Genomic DNA, 20,546 nt, shown 5'->3' on the forward strand with positions numbered 1-20,546 from the left:
GGAAACGTGTAAATTCCCCTGAGCTGCACTCTGGTGTAACTTCTAAAGTATACATGTAACTGGAAAGGGGCAATACGTGTGTACTTGTGCAAGAAATATCCTAATATCTCTATTACTAGTAATGCACCACTTTGATTCTTTGAATAATATCAACTATGCATTAAGAAGGGTCTGCCTACTTAAACAGTAGTGTGCAGTGAGTGTCAGGTCACATTGCCCCAGTGCTAATGGGACTTGCAGAACTGGTCTCACACAGGGCTGGTTTAGGTGAAATACAGCTCCACTACAGAGTCAGAAAAGACTGCAGAAAGACTAATAATAGGGCAGGGCTGTCCTCATGAGGAACTCAGGAGAGGGCTGCAAGAATCAGAGTAGTGTTAATTAGTTCTAAAGATGACAAGATAGTGCTTCACTTCTTTCATGAACAAGAAAAAAAAAGCTAAAAAGTAAAAACCAGTCCAGAGGCTTGCCCCTTCCAGTTATGCTCTTGCTTGCCTCAGCCTCAGTATCAAATCTACTTGAAATACAAGACTTTCAAGCAGGAAGGTGTGATAGACATGAATTCACCCCTAACTGGCAAAAGACTCAATACAAAAATACTCTAACAAAGCGGAGCTTGATGCCTTTTTACCTCACTCAGCTTATAAAGATGAATATTCCTGGTTTTGTCTTACTTGTTCCACATTAACACAATGTTAAGCAATCAGCTGAATGACTACAGAAAAATGTCTTAAGAATACAAGTCTGGCTAGGAAGGATTTTGGAAAGCTTTCTTCCAGTGACACTCAGGGAATGGTTTGACGTGTTGGCACATGATTTGAAACTGTCTTTGTTATTTATAGTATTTAGACAAGGCTTAAACTGAAAGAATATTTTCAGATTACTGCCGATCTGCTTTTCAGAAGCTGATGATCCCCTATAGCAGATGAGGAGCTCATTTCCACACAGACAAGCCCCAGACTGCTCCCTAAGCCACCTACTTTTTCAAGGTAGCAGTGGGAGGTATAGGATTGACATCACAGATACCAATACCCCTGTCCTCCTGTGCTAAGAAGCAGTACCAGCGCACACTGCAAGCACACAAGTTTGTAAAGGGACTGGTTTAGCTCACAGAAGTCACAATGTAAATATTTATGCAGACCAATTTTCTCCCAACAGAATCACAGCAAAATACTTCCCAGGCACTCCCACTGTGCACATTTCTTCTCCCACTCCCAGACGCTTTGCCAGTACAAAGGCTTAGGCAGTTTTAGGTGCACCTTTTGGACTGTCTGACCTTTTCTCTCCTAAGGCGAGGACTCTAGCACTGCAGTTCCAGGAGAAAAAGTATAAAGGACTTAAGTCATTTGTCAGGTAAAAGGTCACAATAACCCACCCTCCCTTGAAACTTAAAGTCCCAGGATTCTTCAGTAGCATGTCTTGATACCACATCCCAGAAAGCATCTTTTTTTAATTTTTTTTATTAAAATATTTCATATATATATTGTTCACATTAAAATACAGCAGTAGTTTAATTTTAAATAGAGCCACAAATATAGACACTCAAAAAAAAAACAAACCCACATCACTTGAATCAAATAAATAAATCAAAAAGTTTCAGACCATCAGGATTAGATGATAATGATTTCAGATAAACTAGAAGTCCTAAGACACTGTACTAGCCTACCCATATGACACTAGCTTCTTTAAACACCACGTGCAGCCTATCTACAGTACATGTACTAGAACAGAGAGGCACTGGATCTATAACAGTGGTTAGAGTTAAGGAGGTTGGATTTGCAAACCACAGCATAGTAAGATCCTGCTTTACAGTAGCTTTTAGACAGTGTCCTACACTAGAATGGCATTGCAAGGCATTTCTGGAAAAGAATAATTTAGGTTTAATTTTTTGACACATAGACGAGTGCTTTCTTAACCCAATTCCCAGCACGAGTGGAAGTTTAGCCTTATCCTGCAAGTATGCAAAGCTTGAGCTGGTAATGAATTTGGTTTTGATTAAATAATGACAACTATGCTCTGATGTCAACACTGACTTTATGAAATGGTACGCTTGCCTTGTTTTAAGAGATATTTGAACTCCTCTATCTGGACAGTTAGTATATGTTAAGGAAGTCAGAGCACAGAGGGACCCAGTGCCTAAGGTCAGCTATCTGGCTCATCTTGCTTTATACAAGGCAAAAAAACTGAGCACGTTGCCACCATTCAGAATTGGAAACAATGGAATAGAACAGCTTTAATACAGATGAAGCAATTACAGGGAATTTGCTCCATTTCCCATTACCTCAAAATGAATCTACAAACTAAATTTGCACTGCAGGATTGTATTTGCAATTGTACCAATACACAGTATCTATACTGAAAGTGTCCCAGGAAGTGTGGAAAGAAGAGGACAGCAAGTTTTAATTACTGGTTAATGTAATTAAATATATAAAAAAAAAAAAAAAAAAAGCATTAGGTCCCATTGTGGAGGCACAATTCATAGAAAGCTACATCTAAAACGTGAATGGAAACAAGTAAAAATACTACTCCAAAAATAAATAACACATGATTTACCAGGAGGTTATTTTGCTGGTGCAGTGCAAGGAAAGTAAGGTCACAGAAGTGCAGTATAACCATTTTAGTACAAATACTCTCTACATAAGTCAGGAGAGCTACAAAATTAGTCTCAAAAAAATAACTGTGCAACAAATCTAAGATAAACAGCATGCTTATTAAAACCCAGTGTCTAAACTACCTGTTCAAATATGATTTACCCTTCTTTTGTATCAGCTGCCTAAAGGAATTCTGAAGCTTGGTCACAACCAAATTCATTTGCATCTCGTACTTACTGTAAACAAGTTTCTAAATATTTTGATCCCAGTATTCAGTAGCAGTTCATGCTACAATGAGCTCTGATGTTAAAAAAAAAAAAAAAAGTATTGTATTAACAGACGACTAGGACACAAATTAGCAACTAAATTTGAATTATTCGCGTCTGGCATTGTGTAAACATTTCTTTCAGTTCTCTTTGCTTGACTTCATTTATAGCTTCTGGGTCTGCAGGGCTCTTCTGAACCTTTGCCACGGCAAAATTAATCCCTTGAGTCAATCCTGCTTGCGTGATGTTAGCAACCTGGACCATGGAACTGCGAATTTTAGCAAAAGGAGAGACAGCTCTGCTGCTGCTACTGTCAGCTGGGGAAGGAGTCGTGTGAAGTCCTGTCTCAAGGATACCAGATGCAGACCCTGGGCTTCTATGAGATTTAGTCAAGTCAGTCCCTTCAACAGCTAAGAGCTGATTTGGCTCGGAAGACTGGACATCCAGCTTGGATGGTCTGGAAGGAACGTCTCTGATGGTTTCAGCCTTGCTTTCTGCTTTCTTACAGGTATTATTGCTGGTTTTATTTATCATGGGATGCGGCTCTTGAGAGCAAGCCTCTGCCTCAGAGCTGTCCGACACCTTGTTCTGGGCGTCGTGTACAAACCTCTGACAGTACACATCGATGGGCTTCGCAAACTCCATCTCCGCGTTGTCAGCAGAAGGAACGGGTACGTCCTCGCAGTCCGACTGGCCAGCTTGAGTGACATGGACCTCGGACGGAACGTGAATGCTGATGGTCATGTCAGTGCTGCTTATAGACTGGGAACGACTACCCAGCCGAGGAGCTGATGCGATGATACCGCAGCTAGGCAGCACGTAGTCTGTCTGCCCGATGTTCTCCAGGGAGTCAGTTAGCTGGTTGTCCTCGTCAGATTTAGAATTGGTCAGGAAATCATCTGAGTGGAACGAATCATTATCTGACATCTCTGTATCAGATTCAGCATGAACTTTAGCATCTGCCACCGGGTTCTCTAAAGTTTCAAGGCTGCTATCTGATTTCCAAAGATTAACTTTCAAATTTGGTTTTAAAAAATTGACTTTTACTTCAGGTTTGGTAAAGCTGCCTAACTTCCGAAGATTGCTAATGTTCACATTGGATTTAGTTTGTTTCACTTTTTGGTTGAGAGATGAGAACTTGCTCAGTAAATAGTTCTTCCCTTGGGCCAGGGATCCTCTGTTCTGAGACCGAATGCCAATGATGTCTTCATGAGGTTTACTGCTCCTCCTGGAAGAAAAAATAAATTTCTAATGCACAATCATGGCATTTTCATTTATAAAACCCGAGTATTCACCATCTTCCAGTCTATTTCCATAATAGAGATTGGAATTTTAGTAAAGGTTATCTTTCCCATACATAATTGTACCCATATAAGCTAATCAAATTTAAAAAAAAACAAAGAGCATGCCACAGAACAGCAGCCAAACAAGGAGAAAAGCAAGCTTATGCAAACATTTTTAGTTTTGGATGAAACTGGATCTGAGGTCTGTGTACTTATAACCCTAACTCTGTTCATGCTGTACCCAGCATCCAGATACCAAGACGTTCTTTTTATAAGAGTTAAACATCACATCATCTTCTATGAATGTTCTTCAAACAAGACCTGAAATGTTATCTGGGCTTGTTGAATACTCGTCTGCATTGGAATCAACATGGAAGTAATTCCATCATTAGTTTCTTTCCTACCTACAGAACTAATAAAGCAGATACCAAGTTCAGGTAGGAAGTTAATTCACAATTAGTCTGTCAAATTGATCTGATTTGCAGTACATTACTTACATTTGACAATGTATATTCTATGTAAACATAAATGTGCAAAATAACATTCTTGTTTGTACTTCTAAGCAAGCACCTGCAGACAGTGACTACTGAAAGCAGCGTATGAACAAATTAAGCCCTAGCACGTGACTAAAAGAAACAGTTTGGTTTCTAGCTACTTACCTGTTACCATGTACTGTAAGCCACTGAGAAGAGAGCAAAAGTGGGACAAGGATTTGCATGATTTAAGTACTTACCTCTCTAGCTTTTTCTCAATAATGGGCACATCTAACCCCATTGCTTGCTTTGTGATTCGCAGCATTTCTGCAATGCACTGAAGAGTGTCTGAAATCCAATTACCAGCCCATCAGACTCTTTAAAAAAAAACTTAAAACCTCACATTCCAAAATCTGAAGTTAGACCCATTTCTTTTCACCTTCATTACATTATTCTTTCCCCCCCACACACCCTCTGGAGTAGTCATGCCCAAGTTGCAACTCTGATTTAAAGCTTACAAATAAGCTTAAAAGAAAGAAAAGACTCTCCTTGAACCCCAGATACTAGGTGTATGTGAATCACTGCCATGATACGTGTGCCAAAGGAACACAATTATATTTATTCTGATTCTTGCTGACAAAACAATGCTCCAGGTAAAGAGTGATGTTTTTCCCTATTAGCATTCATTTAATGTAGTTAAACAAGAAACAAGAACATTTCTAGATTCTGATTTCATTAACTAAATCAATTTCTTCTACTCATTAGGAGATAGTTTTAAGCCTTTTATCCTTATGTCTAGATTTTCATTACTTCAAAACCAGTTGTGCTCATTCTCGATGGAAGCATTGCTTTAAAACCACATCTGATGCTTACTTTTCTTTATGTTAAGAGAGAGACAGCTTAGCATTTGCACAGGAAGCCACATACAATTTTCTTCCTGCTAGCAGAGAAGCTGGTTACACTACAAGTTGCCTCCTTCATAAGTTATTTTAAGAACTATGGAAGTGTTTTCTAGAGAAACATATGGGTATAATGAATATCCTTTCATATGTAAAGCTCTTAAACATGAAACAAACCTTTTCCATCTTCTTCTGGGTTGCGTACCACAGCTCTAAGTGTGTGAAAATATCCACTTGTTTCCTTGTATTTGTAATGCAGCCTCATGCACGAGAACTTGGGTTTGCCAAAGAGAGTAGGCTCGGGACCTGAGAAAAATCAGGAAGTTAGAAATGTTTTTGAACTAAGCACTGAAAAAAATTAAACTATTGCAGAGACTACAGCTAAATGTCTAAGCAAGTTTTTCTTTATGCCGAAAAGGCTAAGCTTCATGTTTTCTTTGAATAGCACAAGCATTTTAAAATGAAACTTTCCACAATAACTAAGCCATCAATTACTTTCAAAAAGCAACTGGACTTTGTATGTGTTATAATCCACCAGCCTGACTGTTTATTACAAGTCATACTTTCAGGTAGAAGAAAAATTCCGTATCTATTCCATCCCATGCTCTAGGAAGCATTTCTGAGAAGATTAAAAGAAAGTTACTATGTTTTTACCAAGTAGAAGCAATACAGATATAGAGATTTAAATCAAGCACTTCAACTCTTCAGTGCACTGCAAGGAATATGTATCATTACATTGTGTGTGAGGGGAATTTGTTTTTTAATGGTATTTGGCCTCGCTGTTTCAACTTCTGTCTGTGAGTCACGATGTGGTGTGGACATCCACAATACACAAGCGAGGCAGACTTGTCCAATTAACTGCTGGGAACAGCACATACATAGTGAAAGGCTTTGGGTTTTGTTTGTTTGGTTTGTTTTTAAGAGCCCTACCATTGATCAAAGCTTACATTTTGAGCAGTACCAGAAGACAGGGCCTAGACTGGTATCTTATCAGACAGCACAACTCTAAGTAGGGTGGATTACACAGGAGGCCAAGTAAGGTTTGCTGTTCCAATGTATCTGAAGGATGCTTTGAATAACTGGGAGAGCTATCGTTAAGAGCATTCGAGAAACACGTGCTTAGATTCTTACCTATTTCTATTTTTTCCAAAGCTTCAAGGCTTAACCTTTGGTACTGATTCACTTTGTCAATTTCATCGTCATAACTAGAAAAAAAAAAAAAGAAGCAGAGTTTAACACTCTTACTAATCTATAACAAAGCTAGTAAAAGGAAGCTACACAGAGTAAGAGAAATTGGAAACTTACTAGGCAACGTAGTAGGCAGAGTTCGAAAGTAACAGCAGAACATCCACGTCTTTATGAGTGGCATCAATGAGACTAAGGAGAAAAATAAATAAATACATGGGAGAAAGTTTTTACTTCCACAAACATAGTGGATCTCCAGTGTATTTCGGGGACTCACTTTCACAGTTAATTCTTAAACCTGGAGGTAGCTCAAATAGGTCAGCAGCAGATACAAAAATAAAAAACCCACAACCTATTAAAATATTAACAGAGAAACGGGGAAAGATTTCAGAGTCAATCCAGGAGACGAGTCTGTGCTGTGAATAGCTACCATAGAATCCTGTGCTGATATTTTAGATGCTCAAGTTTCACCTGTAAAAGATCTGCTGTTTTTCTATTACACATTAGAATACTTTGAACTTGATAAGGAGACAATGAAATTAGAGTTTGTTCTCTACTTTGATGAAGAGACATCTAGGCTTTCCTACTACCCATTCATTACACAAGAATTTAGTGTGATCCTTAATCTGATCCAATATGACTTGCAAGTCACATTACACGTTCTCTATAAAGCAGTAACAGGAAAAAAAGCAGCTCGTCAAACAGCCCTTTTTAGAACTAAGGGCAGTTAAAAGTGTTCTTCATGATACCTACTAGAATTTGGTAATATCAACTGCATAACCAGGTGATTTCTCACAAGAACTCCAGCACGCACCATTTTTATGGCATTTGGGATGAATCACATGTTTACAGGACCTTTACTTGTACAATTACAACGACTCAATCTCTTCAACGACTGTCATTCTACAGAGCTGTCCATTTACTGTTTAACATTTCAGCTATCAAAATCATTTAACATGTCAGAAGTAATTAAGATATGTCACAGTAGCAGCTGATCAGGGATGATTATTCAACAAACCTTGGGTCACAGTCGATGAGTGCCCATCCTCCATGGAATTTTTCATCATCTGGTAGCAGCAGTTTCATGTAGCTCTGCAACAGCTGGCTAACCAATTCCTGGTGGCTTCTCAGGTTCTCCTTGTGCAGGGCTTCATGCTCTTTCTCTTTTGTGAAGATGGAGTACAGATCCTCCGTTACAGGGATACCTTGCATCAAATCTAGATAAAACACACAAGGTACCAGTAAGAAGCTGCCAACAGTTCAGTGATATACAATAATCTGTTAAATGTTTTGTAAATTCCTTCTAAGTAGTTCTTAAAATGCGGGGCTGTATTTTTTATTGATAGAAGACAAGGTTTTACCTACTAAGTTTTTAATTTCAGGCAGCATTTGATTCAGAAAGATTAACTATTTTTCAAGTATCTCCAAATACGAAACCTTTCCAACATAAACTTGACCTTTAAGAGATGTTACAGGGCAATTAATGCTAAAATTAATTAAGTTAGGAACAAATTCTACAGTGATTTACAGTTCAGTGGAATTATATGCAGTGAGTGATGTTTAATCTCCAAATGGTAAACGTCTGTGCCATATGGTGTCCACTGCACAGAAACGAACATTAAATACACCCAGAGCACTTCGAAAAAGCAGTCAAAGATAAAGCCAAGATAATTTTAAATAGACTTTTAAGTACAGTGATCTGGCTTAGTTGAAGTTTTATTCTTACCTATGACTGCTTGCCTATAAGCATCCCTGAAACGATTCAGGTAATATCTGTTTGCAGAATTGACTCCATCCTTCATTACCCCTGCCAGCTTCCTTTCACCAGTTCTTGTGAAGTCACCCTGTTACACAGAACATGCAAGTCATGCACACACACAACTTTGAAGCAGTCTCAGCTAAAAAGCTTTGGCATTCTGACACTCCGAACTGAATAGATGACAACTCAGAAATAGTGTTCAAGTAACTATTTCCATATTCAGGTTGAAAATGAGTGTTCTTCAAAAAAAAAAAAAAACAAAAAAAAAACAAAAAAAACAGTATTTAACTGTATTTAACAGTATTTAACTCAGCACAGAATCTTAGACCATGAATGCACATAGTCATAATGAAAAGTAGGATTTGGATAAATCTGGATAACATTAAAGCTGAACTTTCAAGACATCACTTTGGGATTCTCAAATACCTCAAAAAATTTTGTCCTTTACCAAAAAAGAACACTATTGGAACAACATAAGACTGGAGCTTACTGAAAAGGCTTTGCATCTTTTTTGCTTCTACTACTAAAGCAAGACAAGCACAACAAACTGGAAGACAATACAAATCCACATAGCCTCAGGAACAGAAGTTTCTAGGCCTTCTGTGATCTAGAATTTGAGTAAAAAGCAGTTTTGGTGGCCACACTCCATTAGAGGATTCCAACTACTTTCAGAGACACTCTGAACACTGGCATAGAATAGTTTTAAAAACCATGCTAACTATTACTATGAACATTTCAAGTGTATTTCAGTTAATTTGAAAGACGTTGCAATTAAAACATTAACCTCAGTAGTGAGCAGAGAGATCTCTAAGCAGAAGAACTGAAAATTTAAGTTTACAAATTGAGTTCTGTGCTCCAGAATTAGCCAAATACTTGCAATAAGACAAAAGCATCAGGCTGGCTTTGATCATTTTAAAGACACTAATGTAGTAAGTAAACAAACCAAAGTTCAGGAAACAATTTTTAAAAGAGATTTAAGGATTTCCACTGCATAGGTTTTCTCTAGCACCAGGTACCAGGAATTGTCCCACCAGAACACACAAAGTAGCTCAAATTCTATGGCTTTTCACCAGAGATGAGAAGCCACAAAGAGTAGACAGGAAGAAATTCCATGCCTGATTCTGATCTTGTTAGATAGACCATATTGCAACTAATTAAGAAAAGCCTTTAATTAAAAAAAATAGTATCTCTAGTATCTTCTAATTAATATAATTACTCCTTCAGAATATTTTGAAGTACTGTAAAAACTGTGCTTAAATGTTCTATGACTATTTAAATGTAAGCACTGAGGTAATGCTTGATATAAAACAAACTTAGCTCAGCTATGCTTTTTTTTTTTTTTTTTTATCTGGATGTGAAGCTACCAGAATAACATTATGCTACAGCCAGCGGTGACAGAGGACACCCAGACACTCAAGTCTTTCCCATTTCACACCAAGCACGATACAAAATGTTCTTCTGCTGAAAGGCCACACAGGTGTCCGAGATGAAAACAAGCAGAACATTTGGCTGTTCTTGCATAAGAAAATTCTCCAGTGGAGGTAGAACTCTAACAGCTCACTGTTCAGTATCAAGATAGACAACTCTTTACCCCTTACCTTCAAGGCTGCTGTGCCAGCATACTGCCTGCTTATGGCATCTCCATTGTTTGCCCAGATTATCTGGTAGATTCTGTTGCATTTCACCGGCAAAGGCTGTTCTGGTGGCATCACACCCAGTTTTTTGAGCTAGAATTTGACATACTTATTAATACACAGTTCCAGATAAAGCCATTCTCAGTATCAGAGCTTGATTAAAAAAAGAACACTTAAATATTTCAATGTTAAATTTTATATGGTCTGAATAAGAAGCCCAACCTTCTCATTTCTCAGATTAAATTCACTGTTAATAATGAATTCGTGATTCATCATGAAACATCACACCAAAAGAATCACCCATACTTCATATTACTGCTGAGGCCAGTGTAGAAGTCAATCTTCACAAGACTTAACTGAAGTAAGTTAGTTACTCAAGATACAGGAAGCATCTTTTCCTCTGAGAAACTCCCAAAAGAACAGATGTCACAGAACTTTAACAGAGGTAACAGGTTAAACAAGTTAACGCCTTGTATTGCAAGGGCATTCATAACAAAGGTCTGGAAATAAAGTGGAATCTCTTTCCAGTTATAAGAAAAGAACACACCATGAAGACTTGATCTCCTGTTTGCAGACACTAAAGCCAATGCAGTCGCTCCAAATTCATCTTGCCCCAGAAGAAAACCTTCCTAGCAAATTTGTATGCTGTGTTTATAATTAGTGCTTGTGTATTTTGGACCATTACTGTTTAACGCTGATACTGAAAGCCAGATATCTTAGTCTCCGGAACAAACAGTACTTAAGGTTTTTCCATGATAAGTCTCTGGTATAATACAAACTGAGGTCTTTTCCCACACACTAAATTGGTTTAAGCTGCAGTGTCCCATTCTGAAGTCAATATTACCACACATAACTGCAGTGTAGTCACTAAGTGTTAGGCGCACTGCAGGGATAGAATAGCAAACCTTAATTTATAGCTTATAACATGAAGTGCTCAAGCATATTTGCAAGTTAAATGAAAAATGATACAAAGCTGTTCATTGACTTTGAAAACCCTGTTACATTCCCAGCTGACATAAAACAAGTCCTATAGCTGCTAGGAAACAAAAAGGCAAGATACTTGTAATCATAACTACTCCACATCAATCATCTTCCAAAGCCTGGGGCACTTCTCCAGCATGAATTGATTCTGAAGTACTTTGGATTTAATTTGAAAATGACACAGCACATCATGAACTAATACTATAACATTGATTAACAAAGTCCTCTCCACAACAATCTGTGTAATTCTGAGTTTAAAAACAGGGTCTTTGAGTTTGCAGAGGTAATGAAGATAGAAACTAACCTAGTCTAAGATGACTATAGATTGCTGATCCCACTCCAACCCCAAATATTCTTTACGGCAAGTGCTCGTCCTGTTATCTGCAAATAGTAACTGCCAGATACAATGGTAAGAACCATTCATTCTTCATCCTTACAGAAGGCCCACCTCATCTTCTAGCCTTCACCCTATGTATAGCCAGGTTTGTTCATGTGGGCTGGGCTGTAACTGAAGCTTCAATGTTTTATTTACAACTACTATTACAAGGTATTACAGACATCCTTTCAAGAAAAAGAATATTCATCACTGAGCTTCTGCATTAAAAAAAAAAATACTGGGGCAGGAAGGAGGGGAGGGAAGATGGTCAGCTATCTGATACTTACTGCACGAACAGACTCCCGTTCTTCTTCATGGAGGGAGACAACAAATCTCCCTATGTGTTGCACCATAGTATTTCACTCAGAAGTAGCTAAAATAGCATCCAACTTAAAGTTGGATTTTAGTCATTAAACATTTCATTTGGGGGAGTGATTTTTTTTTTTACTGCACAGCTTAAATTAAAATGACTAAATCAAAACAAGAGACGTCTCAAGATGTGGACAGATAGTCCTTTCTTCTCTGAAGAAGGAGACTAGTGAAGAAAATCACTGTTTTAGAATGATTTCAAGTTAATTTAGCACTATGTGTTATTTGCCGCTTCAAGGCTCCTAGTTTGCAGCAACCCTTTCCAGTAGAGGTTTCTCAGTATCCAGTAGAAGTTTATCTGTATTCAGTAACAAAAACTTCCCTGTGAATTCTGAGGAGGTATTCAATACTTAAAAGACATTATTTGTACATGCCTGCTGTTCCATGACCACTCTTGCAATAGCAGCCTGTACTACGTTGGTACGATCCAGGCAGTCCATGCAGTTAACTCGAAAGATCCCTTCCTGTTTACAAATCACGCCAGCTTGATCAACCCTTTCAACAGAAAAAGAGCAAAAGCAGGGTAATGTACCAGCTTCTACAGACAGCAGGAAGTCTTATATTCAGAATACAATTTAGTTTCACTCAACTCAGCTACATGTCACACAGGATTAGGTACCCTTTTTCTCACTTATCGTTCCTCAAGTCCACATCTCATTAGTTTAGACTACATACCCAAACACATCCTATTTAGGCTATAAACTTGATATGGTATGCCATCAGGTGTTAAATTCAATTCATACATAATACCAACTTTCAAGAGAAGGAAATTAACTTCGAAACACAAAGCAACCTAGTGGCAGCAATATTTCACTTGGAAAACATTGAACAATACACTGTAGCTAATGGAAGTCTGCAGCCATCCTCATGTCAAAATGCACAAACTTTAATATAAACTAAAGATCAAAAATGCCTACTGTTTTCAAAGAGTAGTTATAGGGCCTTTGGATCAAATACAGAGTGATGCCCATTTAATATAAGCAGCCCTAAGAATATTAAAGGCAGCAAACCTCAAGCAATGTGAAAATTTTTGCTGGTAGGTCTGTAAACAGCAACACTTCAGAACACTAAATGCAAAAACTCCAATGCAAATGCTTGACACCAAAACATACAGTTATGACAAAGTCAAGGCTTCTAAACAGGTAATTTCCCCCCCCCCAAAAAAAAAAATATTTCATACAAGTCTGAAAACAGTAAAGTACCTACCAACACCACTTCATGTCAAGAATAATATCATGAATGGCATCAGTCAGTGTTTGAACATTTTCAAACTTCATTCCTCGGCTGAAATAGAGAAAGATCTCTACTTTAGTTCAAACTAAGTTCGGTGAAATTCTGTTATTACAAGTAATACAAAATAATGACAGGGGTTTGGCTAAGTGGGAGAGACAGATATTCTGACAAACTTTAAACAGCAGCTAAAATTCAGAACTATTTTAAACAACTTAATACCTAAAACCAAGGCAAGAGATTCAGCATTCCTGAATCTATTAGGAGTAACAAGTGTGCAACTATTCAGGAACATGGAACATTCTGTACTCATTTTATGCAGAGTCAGCAAAAATAACCACTATGAAATGAAATTGAGATAGCCTGCCCTGCTTTACCGATGATCCTATGGTACTAACACACCTACAGACATCCTTCCCCCACCCCTGCCAAATCCTGTATTTTCAGTATTGTTCCCTACTCACTCATGCTCAGTGTGAAAACAGTCCTTGCTACAGCACTTCTTGGGAGAAGAGTAAGCAAACAAAAGTGAAAGCTCATGTTAGTAAAGTTGCAAATCAACCCAGGATGTCCTTACAGAAAAGGATTCTCTTAAAGGTCATAAGTATTTTGAGGGTTTTCCCTTTCCCCCATTTCAGACAGTATCTGCCAGTGACACACTGGGTCCATAACACTTCTTCAGGACAGATCCTGAGCCTATATTAAGTTAGGAAATGAATATTAAAACATAATTTTTAGATTTCGTATTTGTCTACAACTGCAGTCTGCTAGAGGAAGGCAGGGGAAACACACGCCTGTGTGACAATTCACATGCTTGGGCATGTGAACACTGCACTAGAGCATGCCAGAGCGGAGTCATGAAAACAGCAGCTATTTATACTGGATTCAAGTAAAATCCAGTATATTTTTTATCATGGAACACAGCACCAGAATTCTTTAAACATCTGATGGGTTCTTCCAGAAAAGAAGCAAAAGGAACAGAATTCTTTACTATAAGCTGTTCGTAAGGGCAGAATGCTACACTATTTGAAAAGCAGGTTACACAGATGGACATTCATAGCATGGTAAGGAAGGTCTTGCTTAAAAAGGTACAGCAACTTTTAAGCTTTGCCTAATAAATAAGTGTAAATTTAACAGAGATTGGGTACAAAGTCAAGAAAAAAGCAATGTTTGTTTATGCCAACTTAAACTTTTTACGTTGTTTTACTTTACAAAAGATATTTTTCCTATTTAGAAGAAACCTTCATGCAGAAATAGTGGCTTTCTCCTCCTTACCCTCCTCCCATACCAAATAAAAATGAAAAGCAACATTTTAAAAAGGTTTCTTACCAGTGCTCATGAAAGTCAAATGAAACATAAGTCAAATTTGCATTGTTGTACAGAAGAACTTGTTTAAGGTAAGCATCTCCAATAATCTTCTCTCTGCCTGTCTGATCCACTAAATTAATAATAACCTGTCAAAAATGTAAACAATTAACACTTGTTATCCCCCAGAACATGACTTGCTGATACCATGTAATAAAGAGTACAAAAGTTAAAAAAAAGATTTGTAGGTAACCCTGAGGAAGTTTTATGGTCTTTGATAGGTTGCACTTGAGATCAAATAAGCTCTAGAAGTTATCTGAATGTTAGCACAAAGAAGCCACGAACTGCTAGGACAGGTATACAAGAGTGGGGCTTAAACGTCTTTGTAAGTTACCACAGTCCAGAGTTACTTGAGAAACTCTGTAAGATTTTAACACACAATCCTTCCAGATGTCTAAAACCAAGCTTCTCAAAAAATAATTAAAGCCACCAACCCAGATCAGCAATACCAAGGAAAACTGAAAACCCCAACTTTCATCCCCTGCACTTTTGTACGATGACTATCATGTAGCCCTCACCTGCTTTTTGTAATTTTTCAGCTGTTCTTCAAAATGCGCACGAAAACAGGACACTGTTTCATTTTCACCTACAAGGCAGAGCAGTGTTAGACAGAAACAGGCTGTTAGCAACAAATTCTGTTTGAAGTACCAGATACCCAAACTTACGCTCTTCAAAAAGACAGCTCTGCTTTAAGTACCTAGAGAGAGCTTCTACAGAATTACTTTTATGGTCTTTCATCACTTCAATCAACTTCAGCATTGTTCTACTACTATAGTTTACTTGAAAAGACATTCTTAAAAAGTTCACTTTTGAGTGCATAACAGGGTGGAGAGAGGGAACGGATCTTTAAGCACGCTGCTGCAACACTTACTCTTGTCCAGTCGGGGCCGTGGGTTGTATCTATATCCAACTTGGCTCCAGAAGACAGGCACAGAGCCTCTTGTTTGCACAAAAGAAAGAGTGTGGTTATGAACGTGAATCAGTTGCTCTGTCTCAACGTAATTTGCCACGTTTCCATTTTTATCAACACCTCTTCGCTTGTACCGCATTCCTAGGAGAAACAAGAATAACGACCAATTCACATTTAATTATTAGTCTTAAAGATGGGTAACTTTCGTAACTTCTGAACACGAGAGCACTCCTGCCAAAATCCATGATCAATGATAAAAGTTTCTTTAATCTTATTCTAATTCCCCAAACGTATGTTGACTACATGAACTTTTATTTACTGACATACTACATACAGTAGAAAGTCAGTTGCCAGGGCCAAGCAGTTTATTGGCACTGCCGGGTCACAAATGGTCCACTCTGATCCACCCCAAAGGCTGCATTACTCCCTGTCCCCTCAAGCTCAGCAGGAAGCTTTACTTTACTGTTTGCTTTCATGTTTTCCATGAACCTAAAGCCTATCTTTACAGACAGATGCTCAACTTCTCATAATAAGCTCCCAGAAACAGCCCAAGAAGATATATACATTTTACAGAAAAGAAGGCCAGGCCTATTTCAGGCCTGAAATGTCACATCAGGACAGTCATATGCAAGGTCCTAATCAGTGTTCTTTGCAAAGATGGAAATTCATCTTGGAACTATCATTTCCAAGGATACATTCAGTGCACAAGAGGAAGCTTGTGAAGCTCAGTTTTAGTAACTGTTCTCGCATAAGCAGGCAGGCTGTAGTGCCTACTTTGACAAGAGCTGTTCATCTGCTGAACAGCACAGCACTGAAGTTTTACCTCAGGCATCCCTCTCCAGTACTTAAGAAAAATCCTCATCCTTTACATTTCCTTACCAGCTCTGTGCCGACTCCGCCGTGAAATAAGTGCCACCAGAAATGTTGGATGAATGTCATCTACACAAGTTGATTCCTGAGGGGGAGTTTCAGGACTGCTCTTCTCATCATCAGAAGACTCACTATAGTTTACTACAAGTTCTTCAATTTGCACAAATCCTTGTATGATGGGTATAATCCAGAAGTCCACTTCAGTATTCTGAAGGTTATAAAAAAATTTATGCTCCTGTTGGTTTCATATTACCTACAATTATTTCTGCTATTTCCCACATTTAGAAGCAGTTGCTTCACATGCCTTTCACGTTTTAAAGAAATTTCTGCCATATCCTTCTCTTATTTCTGTAAAAGGTACAAGCATCTTTCCCTCCATTAGTTGTAGGGCTTTTAAATCAGGAGTAAGACAGAAAGCAACTTAAGGTTTTGTTCCCCCAACCCCCATGGAAATGAAACAAAGCAAAGCAAGAATCCATTAATGAAAGAGAAAGATATAGGGCATAATGCAAGGTGTCTAGTGTAATCTTTTAAAGATCCTAGGAGTTGGCCTAACTTCATATTTAGTACTTAAAATCTCAGTCATTTACCTAGGGGTTTAATTCAGAATCAAGTGAGATCATACAATGAACAAAAAACTAAGAGACATACAACAACCATTCTTATGCACCCGTCAGACAGGAAGATACTTTATCTACTCTAAACTGAAGTTCATGGTGACTGGTTCTACACTACTGTATGCCGATCCGCTGCTCTGCCCAAGGGGGAAAAAAAGACAACAGTATTCTTCACTTCAGAAGACAAAAACCATTCTGTGATTGTTTCACATAACAAAATTTTGGAATTCAGAGTTAGTTCCCTTTCTGGCATTTCCTCCTTATCAAGTAATCAGCTCTCTTCAGTGAAAATTTACTTCAAAGATAAATAGATCTTAAGCTTGCCTTCAGAAATCAGTACAAACTGGCATATTGTATATGAAGTTACTTTGCATTACTATATTTTAATAACTCTTTACAGTTTAGTTTGCTCATTAGTAGTGAATGCAGACTGACTAAAAGGCTGCCAAAGGTTTGGGAGGGGGAAGAAGGGAACCTGAGCTGCCCAGGAAGTCAGCGGCAGAAGGTACAGCCCTGATCATGACCTGTCTGCTAAACAGGTTTTTAAGTAAACTCTATGAGGCTTTAAGTAAACATTTCAACTAAAACAAATGAACAGTACATATAAAGCACAGCTATTGTTAAAAACACGACTCACATCAGTGATGATGAGATCTTCAATCATGTGTTTGTTCCAAAAGAATCTGTCATCAACCTGTTTAAAAAACAAGGGGATTTTGTTTTTTGAAACATTTTACGTTAATATTTGGAAACCTCTCTGGTAAAACCACCAACGTTATTCAGAGCAACTGCAAATCCAAGTGTAGAGTTCACTACTTTTGACTATGACAGTTCAGCTCAAAACACACTGCTGGACACTTCACTCCCATGCTCTGAAGCCAGTAACAGGGCAAGATCTTCATACTGTACTATCAGAGAATGTGACCAGTCCAATTTGGACCACGCATGTTTTAGGTGTGCTGGTCAACAATGAAGAACACTTACTTTTCGCCACAGGGACAAGTCAGTTTTCTCACACGCACTCTGTCTCTGCACAGAATTTGTTAGGTCATAGGTAAGGCTGTAGTAAAAAGAATCTGAATCCATGAACATTTTGAACAACTCCTCCAATAGTCTTTTCTCCAGCCTCTCTTTCTCTTTGCTTTCTTTAATCTGAAAAAAAAAAAAATTAATGCCTTATGTCTTCCTTTTACTAAAAAGGATTCTAGCCACATTTGCCAAAACCTACTTCTAACCTCATGAGTTCTCTTTGAGGAACAAGATCTTAAAATTCCTAGCAGAGATTAACACAAGTGCAAGCATCTTCGTTAATATCATATATCACCAAAGTACTTTTATCAGGAAGGACATCCAGAGCACTCAGACTCAAACATGCTGCTTGAATGTTGGCTCAGAAAAGCTTCCAAACTGTATGGTTTTCTAAACTAAAATACTGCATCTACCTGCTCTAATTTTAATATTCTTTAAACTTTCATATCCAAACCATGGTATCTAAAGCATTTGTTTTTTTTCAAGATAGTAATAAAAGTATGAGAAACTGTGTGCCAAACTTTGTCTTTCTGACAAGAGATGCATATGTGGAACAACTTGCAGAAGTTTAGAACCTCACTAGAAACAAATCCTAGGAAGGTGTTCTGTTGGCAGTTACTCAGCAATTACACAATTTCAAAATGGAAAAAAAAAACATATAAAAGCAACAGTGAAGTAATGAAAAATGAAATTGAACTTCAAAACAAGGTAGTTGCACATTCCAGACTTACTGGTTTTCTTTCCAGGTCTTACTGCTCCACTTGATCACCCACCCACCTTAACATTCTAATTATTAAACAAGTATTTTGAAAGGAGAAAAAAAAAAAAAAAGTAAAAACTTTACCTTCTTTTTATTTGGAGCAGACACATTGGATTTAATTTGAGTAAGAGTCTTCAGCAGAAATTTTGAGTCATCTGGGGACTGTGTAATCTTCTCTGGCTTGTTTATCCCAAAGTGATGTTTTTTACAAAGCTGAGCAATAATGATATTGAATTAAAGCCAAAATTTAAATAGCCTCTAGAAAATTCAAGGAAACTAATGAAAGTCTACAAAGTCCACAAACCTAGGGAAGATTCTCTGAAACACAGGGAGAGCATACAGGTTTCCATCTAGAGCACAATTCTCTCCTCTTCCTTTTATAAAAGCCATTTTCCCCTTTGGTTGCTTGTCTGCCTCAGTTTGAGGTGAGATGAGTATCCAGACCCACCTCCACTTACCACCAAGCCTTTAAAGTCAGTCAGTATTATTCACTCATGATGTTTTTCCTTTAACAATTCTCTTTTGGCTTTGAAGCCAAGTTACAGAATTAATATCCCAAAACAGGATAAAATCAAGAGCATCCTTAAAAAAAAACATATGCCCTCCTGATTCAGAGGAGATAGATATGACAGCTTTTCTCTGCAAAAAGCGCACATGAAGTGTGCTCAATTACAGTAATTTAAAAATATATATCCCAAGAACAAATTTTATAATGAGTTTTCAATTAAATGTGGACATCATTTTATCCTAGTTTCCCTCCCCAGCACATCTTGCTATTTCAAATAAACATTTTTAAAATCAAAGCAGCATTTAAAAAAAATGTTTAACATTTCCACATACGCCACAAGGAGGCATGTATTTAATCTACTCTTCACATTTATATTTCACTGAAAAAAAGGGGAAAAAATCATGATTTATTAAAGATAGTCATACCTCCAATTCCAGATCCTGAGGTTCTGTTTCAGAAAGGGGAATCACTGCGATCTTTGTTATTTTGTACACCTCATGGTCCCCTGGAAGTTTGCCAATCAATGCTTTCTGACGAATTAGAAGTAGCCACCACGGCAAATCTGAAGAAAGATTAATAGAGGCTTACTGTGAAGTCATTTGCTTTAACTAATCGGTCAGAAATTTTTCTCCCAGTGCAAAACCCCTGCCAGAAGCTATTTGACCAGAAAAGTCCAGTGAATGATGATTTGCTGCTGCCCTGTTTCACTATTGTGGCATTACAATAACAAAACCAAAAAAAAACATATTTACTCTACCTAAAAGATAGACATTTTCATAGAATTACCCATTAAAGGTAAAGCCATCACTGCTTCATCTACAGCAATTAGGCTGTCTCTAGGATGATGCACACACAGTGGAATGTACTATCACAAACCGTGGTACAACTTGAAAAGAATAGGCAGGGATCACCAGGCAGCAAGCTGTGATTTTCCCTTTGCACCTTCTGTTGTACAGCAAACAGCAACAGAGGCCAGCCACAGGTAACAGTACTTTGGTTTCCTCGGCTGAATCAGCAGGCTAGTGGTATGCTGGGATATTAAGAGTCAAAGCAAAAGGTCTGTTAAGAGATGGAAGAGGTACAGAAAGTTTTAAAGACAAGCTCACTAGTTCTCCTAACTGAGGAGAAGTCAGAGTTTAACAGAGGAAGTCCTACAGAAGCATTAAAAGCTTGCTATGGTAAATTGAATATGCTTCCATACTTGTGGTAGCAGCTTGTATCACGTGTTATGCTTTGAAATACTGTATCTAGCTTTTGAAAAGTCTATTTAGAGGCTTTGCAGCAAATGCAAAGCTTGTTTTCCTTGCTCAATAAATTCCAAACAGCTTCTTAGCCTTCAATTTCTTCAACACATTTCTGCACATCCTGTAACGTAAGGAAAGCCAGGATATTTTCTCAATATATTTTCAGCATAGAATTTAAGCTTCGAAGCTGTGAGCAT

General features: G+C 37.9%; 1 protein-coding gene across 2 annotated transcripts in view; it reads right to left on the reverse strand.

Annotated features, from left to right (window-relative positions):
• Positions 1-1,455: 1,455 nt before the first annotated feature.
• INPP5F (inositol polyphosphate-5-phosphatase F) overlaps positions 1,456-20,546 on the reverse strand; it is a 39,025-nt gene continuing 19,934 nt past the window's right edge. Inside the window, exons 3-20 of one of the 2 annotated variants that reach the window (XM_082765181.1) lie at positions 19,531-19,667; positions 18,682-18,810; positions 17,793-17,960; positions 17,446-17,502; positions 16,201-16,399; positions 15,283-15,462; positions 14,930-14,997; positions 14,376-14,500; positions 13,023-13,100; positions 12,191-12,311; positions 10,055-10,183; positions 8,424-8,541; positions 7,716-7,914; positions 6,818-6,889; positions 6,644-6,717; positions 5,690-5,818; positions 4,874-4,961; positions 1,456-4,085 (exon numbers count right to left, since the gene is read on the reverse strand). In XM_082765181.1, coding sequence (XP_082621307.1) covers positions 2,954-4,085; positions 4,874-4,961; positions 5,690-5,818; positions 6,644-6,717; positions 6,818-6,889; positions 7,716-7,914; positions 8,424-8,541; positions 10,055-10,183; positions 12,191-12,311; positions 13,023-13,100; positions 14,376-14,500; positions 14,930-14,997; positions 15,283-15,462; positions 16,201-16,399; positions 17,446-17,502; positions 17,793-17,960; positions 18,682-18,810; positions 19,531-19,667 — 3,203 coding nt within the window. In that variant the 3' untranslated portion in view covers positions 1,456-2,953. Of the gene's footprint in view, positions 4,086-4,873; positions 4,962-5,689; positions 5,819-6,643; positions 6,718-6,817; positions 6,890-7,715; positions 7,915-8,423; positions 8,542-10,054; positions 10,184-12,190; positions 12,312-13,022; positions 13,101-14,375; positions 14,501-14,929; positions 14,998-15,282; positions 15,463-16,200; positions 16,400-17,445; positions 17,503-17,792; positions 17,961-18,681; positions 18,811-19,530; positions 19,668-20,546 lie in introns of those variants that run through there. The other variant, XM_082765182.1, reaches the window with a different exon arrangement.

The sequence above is a fragment of the Aythya marila genome, assembly GCF_965140915.1.
Source record: "Aythya marila genome assembly, chromosome: 7".
In the NCBI taxonomy this organism is placed as follows: domain Eukaryota; kingdom Metazoa; phylum Chordata; class Aves; order Anseriformes; family Anatidae; genus Aythya; species Aythya marila.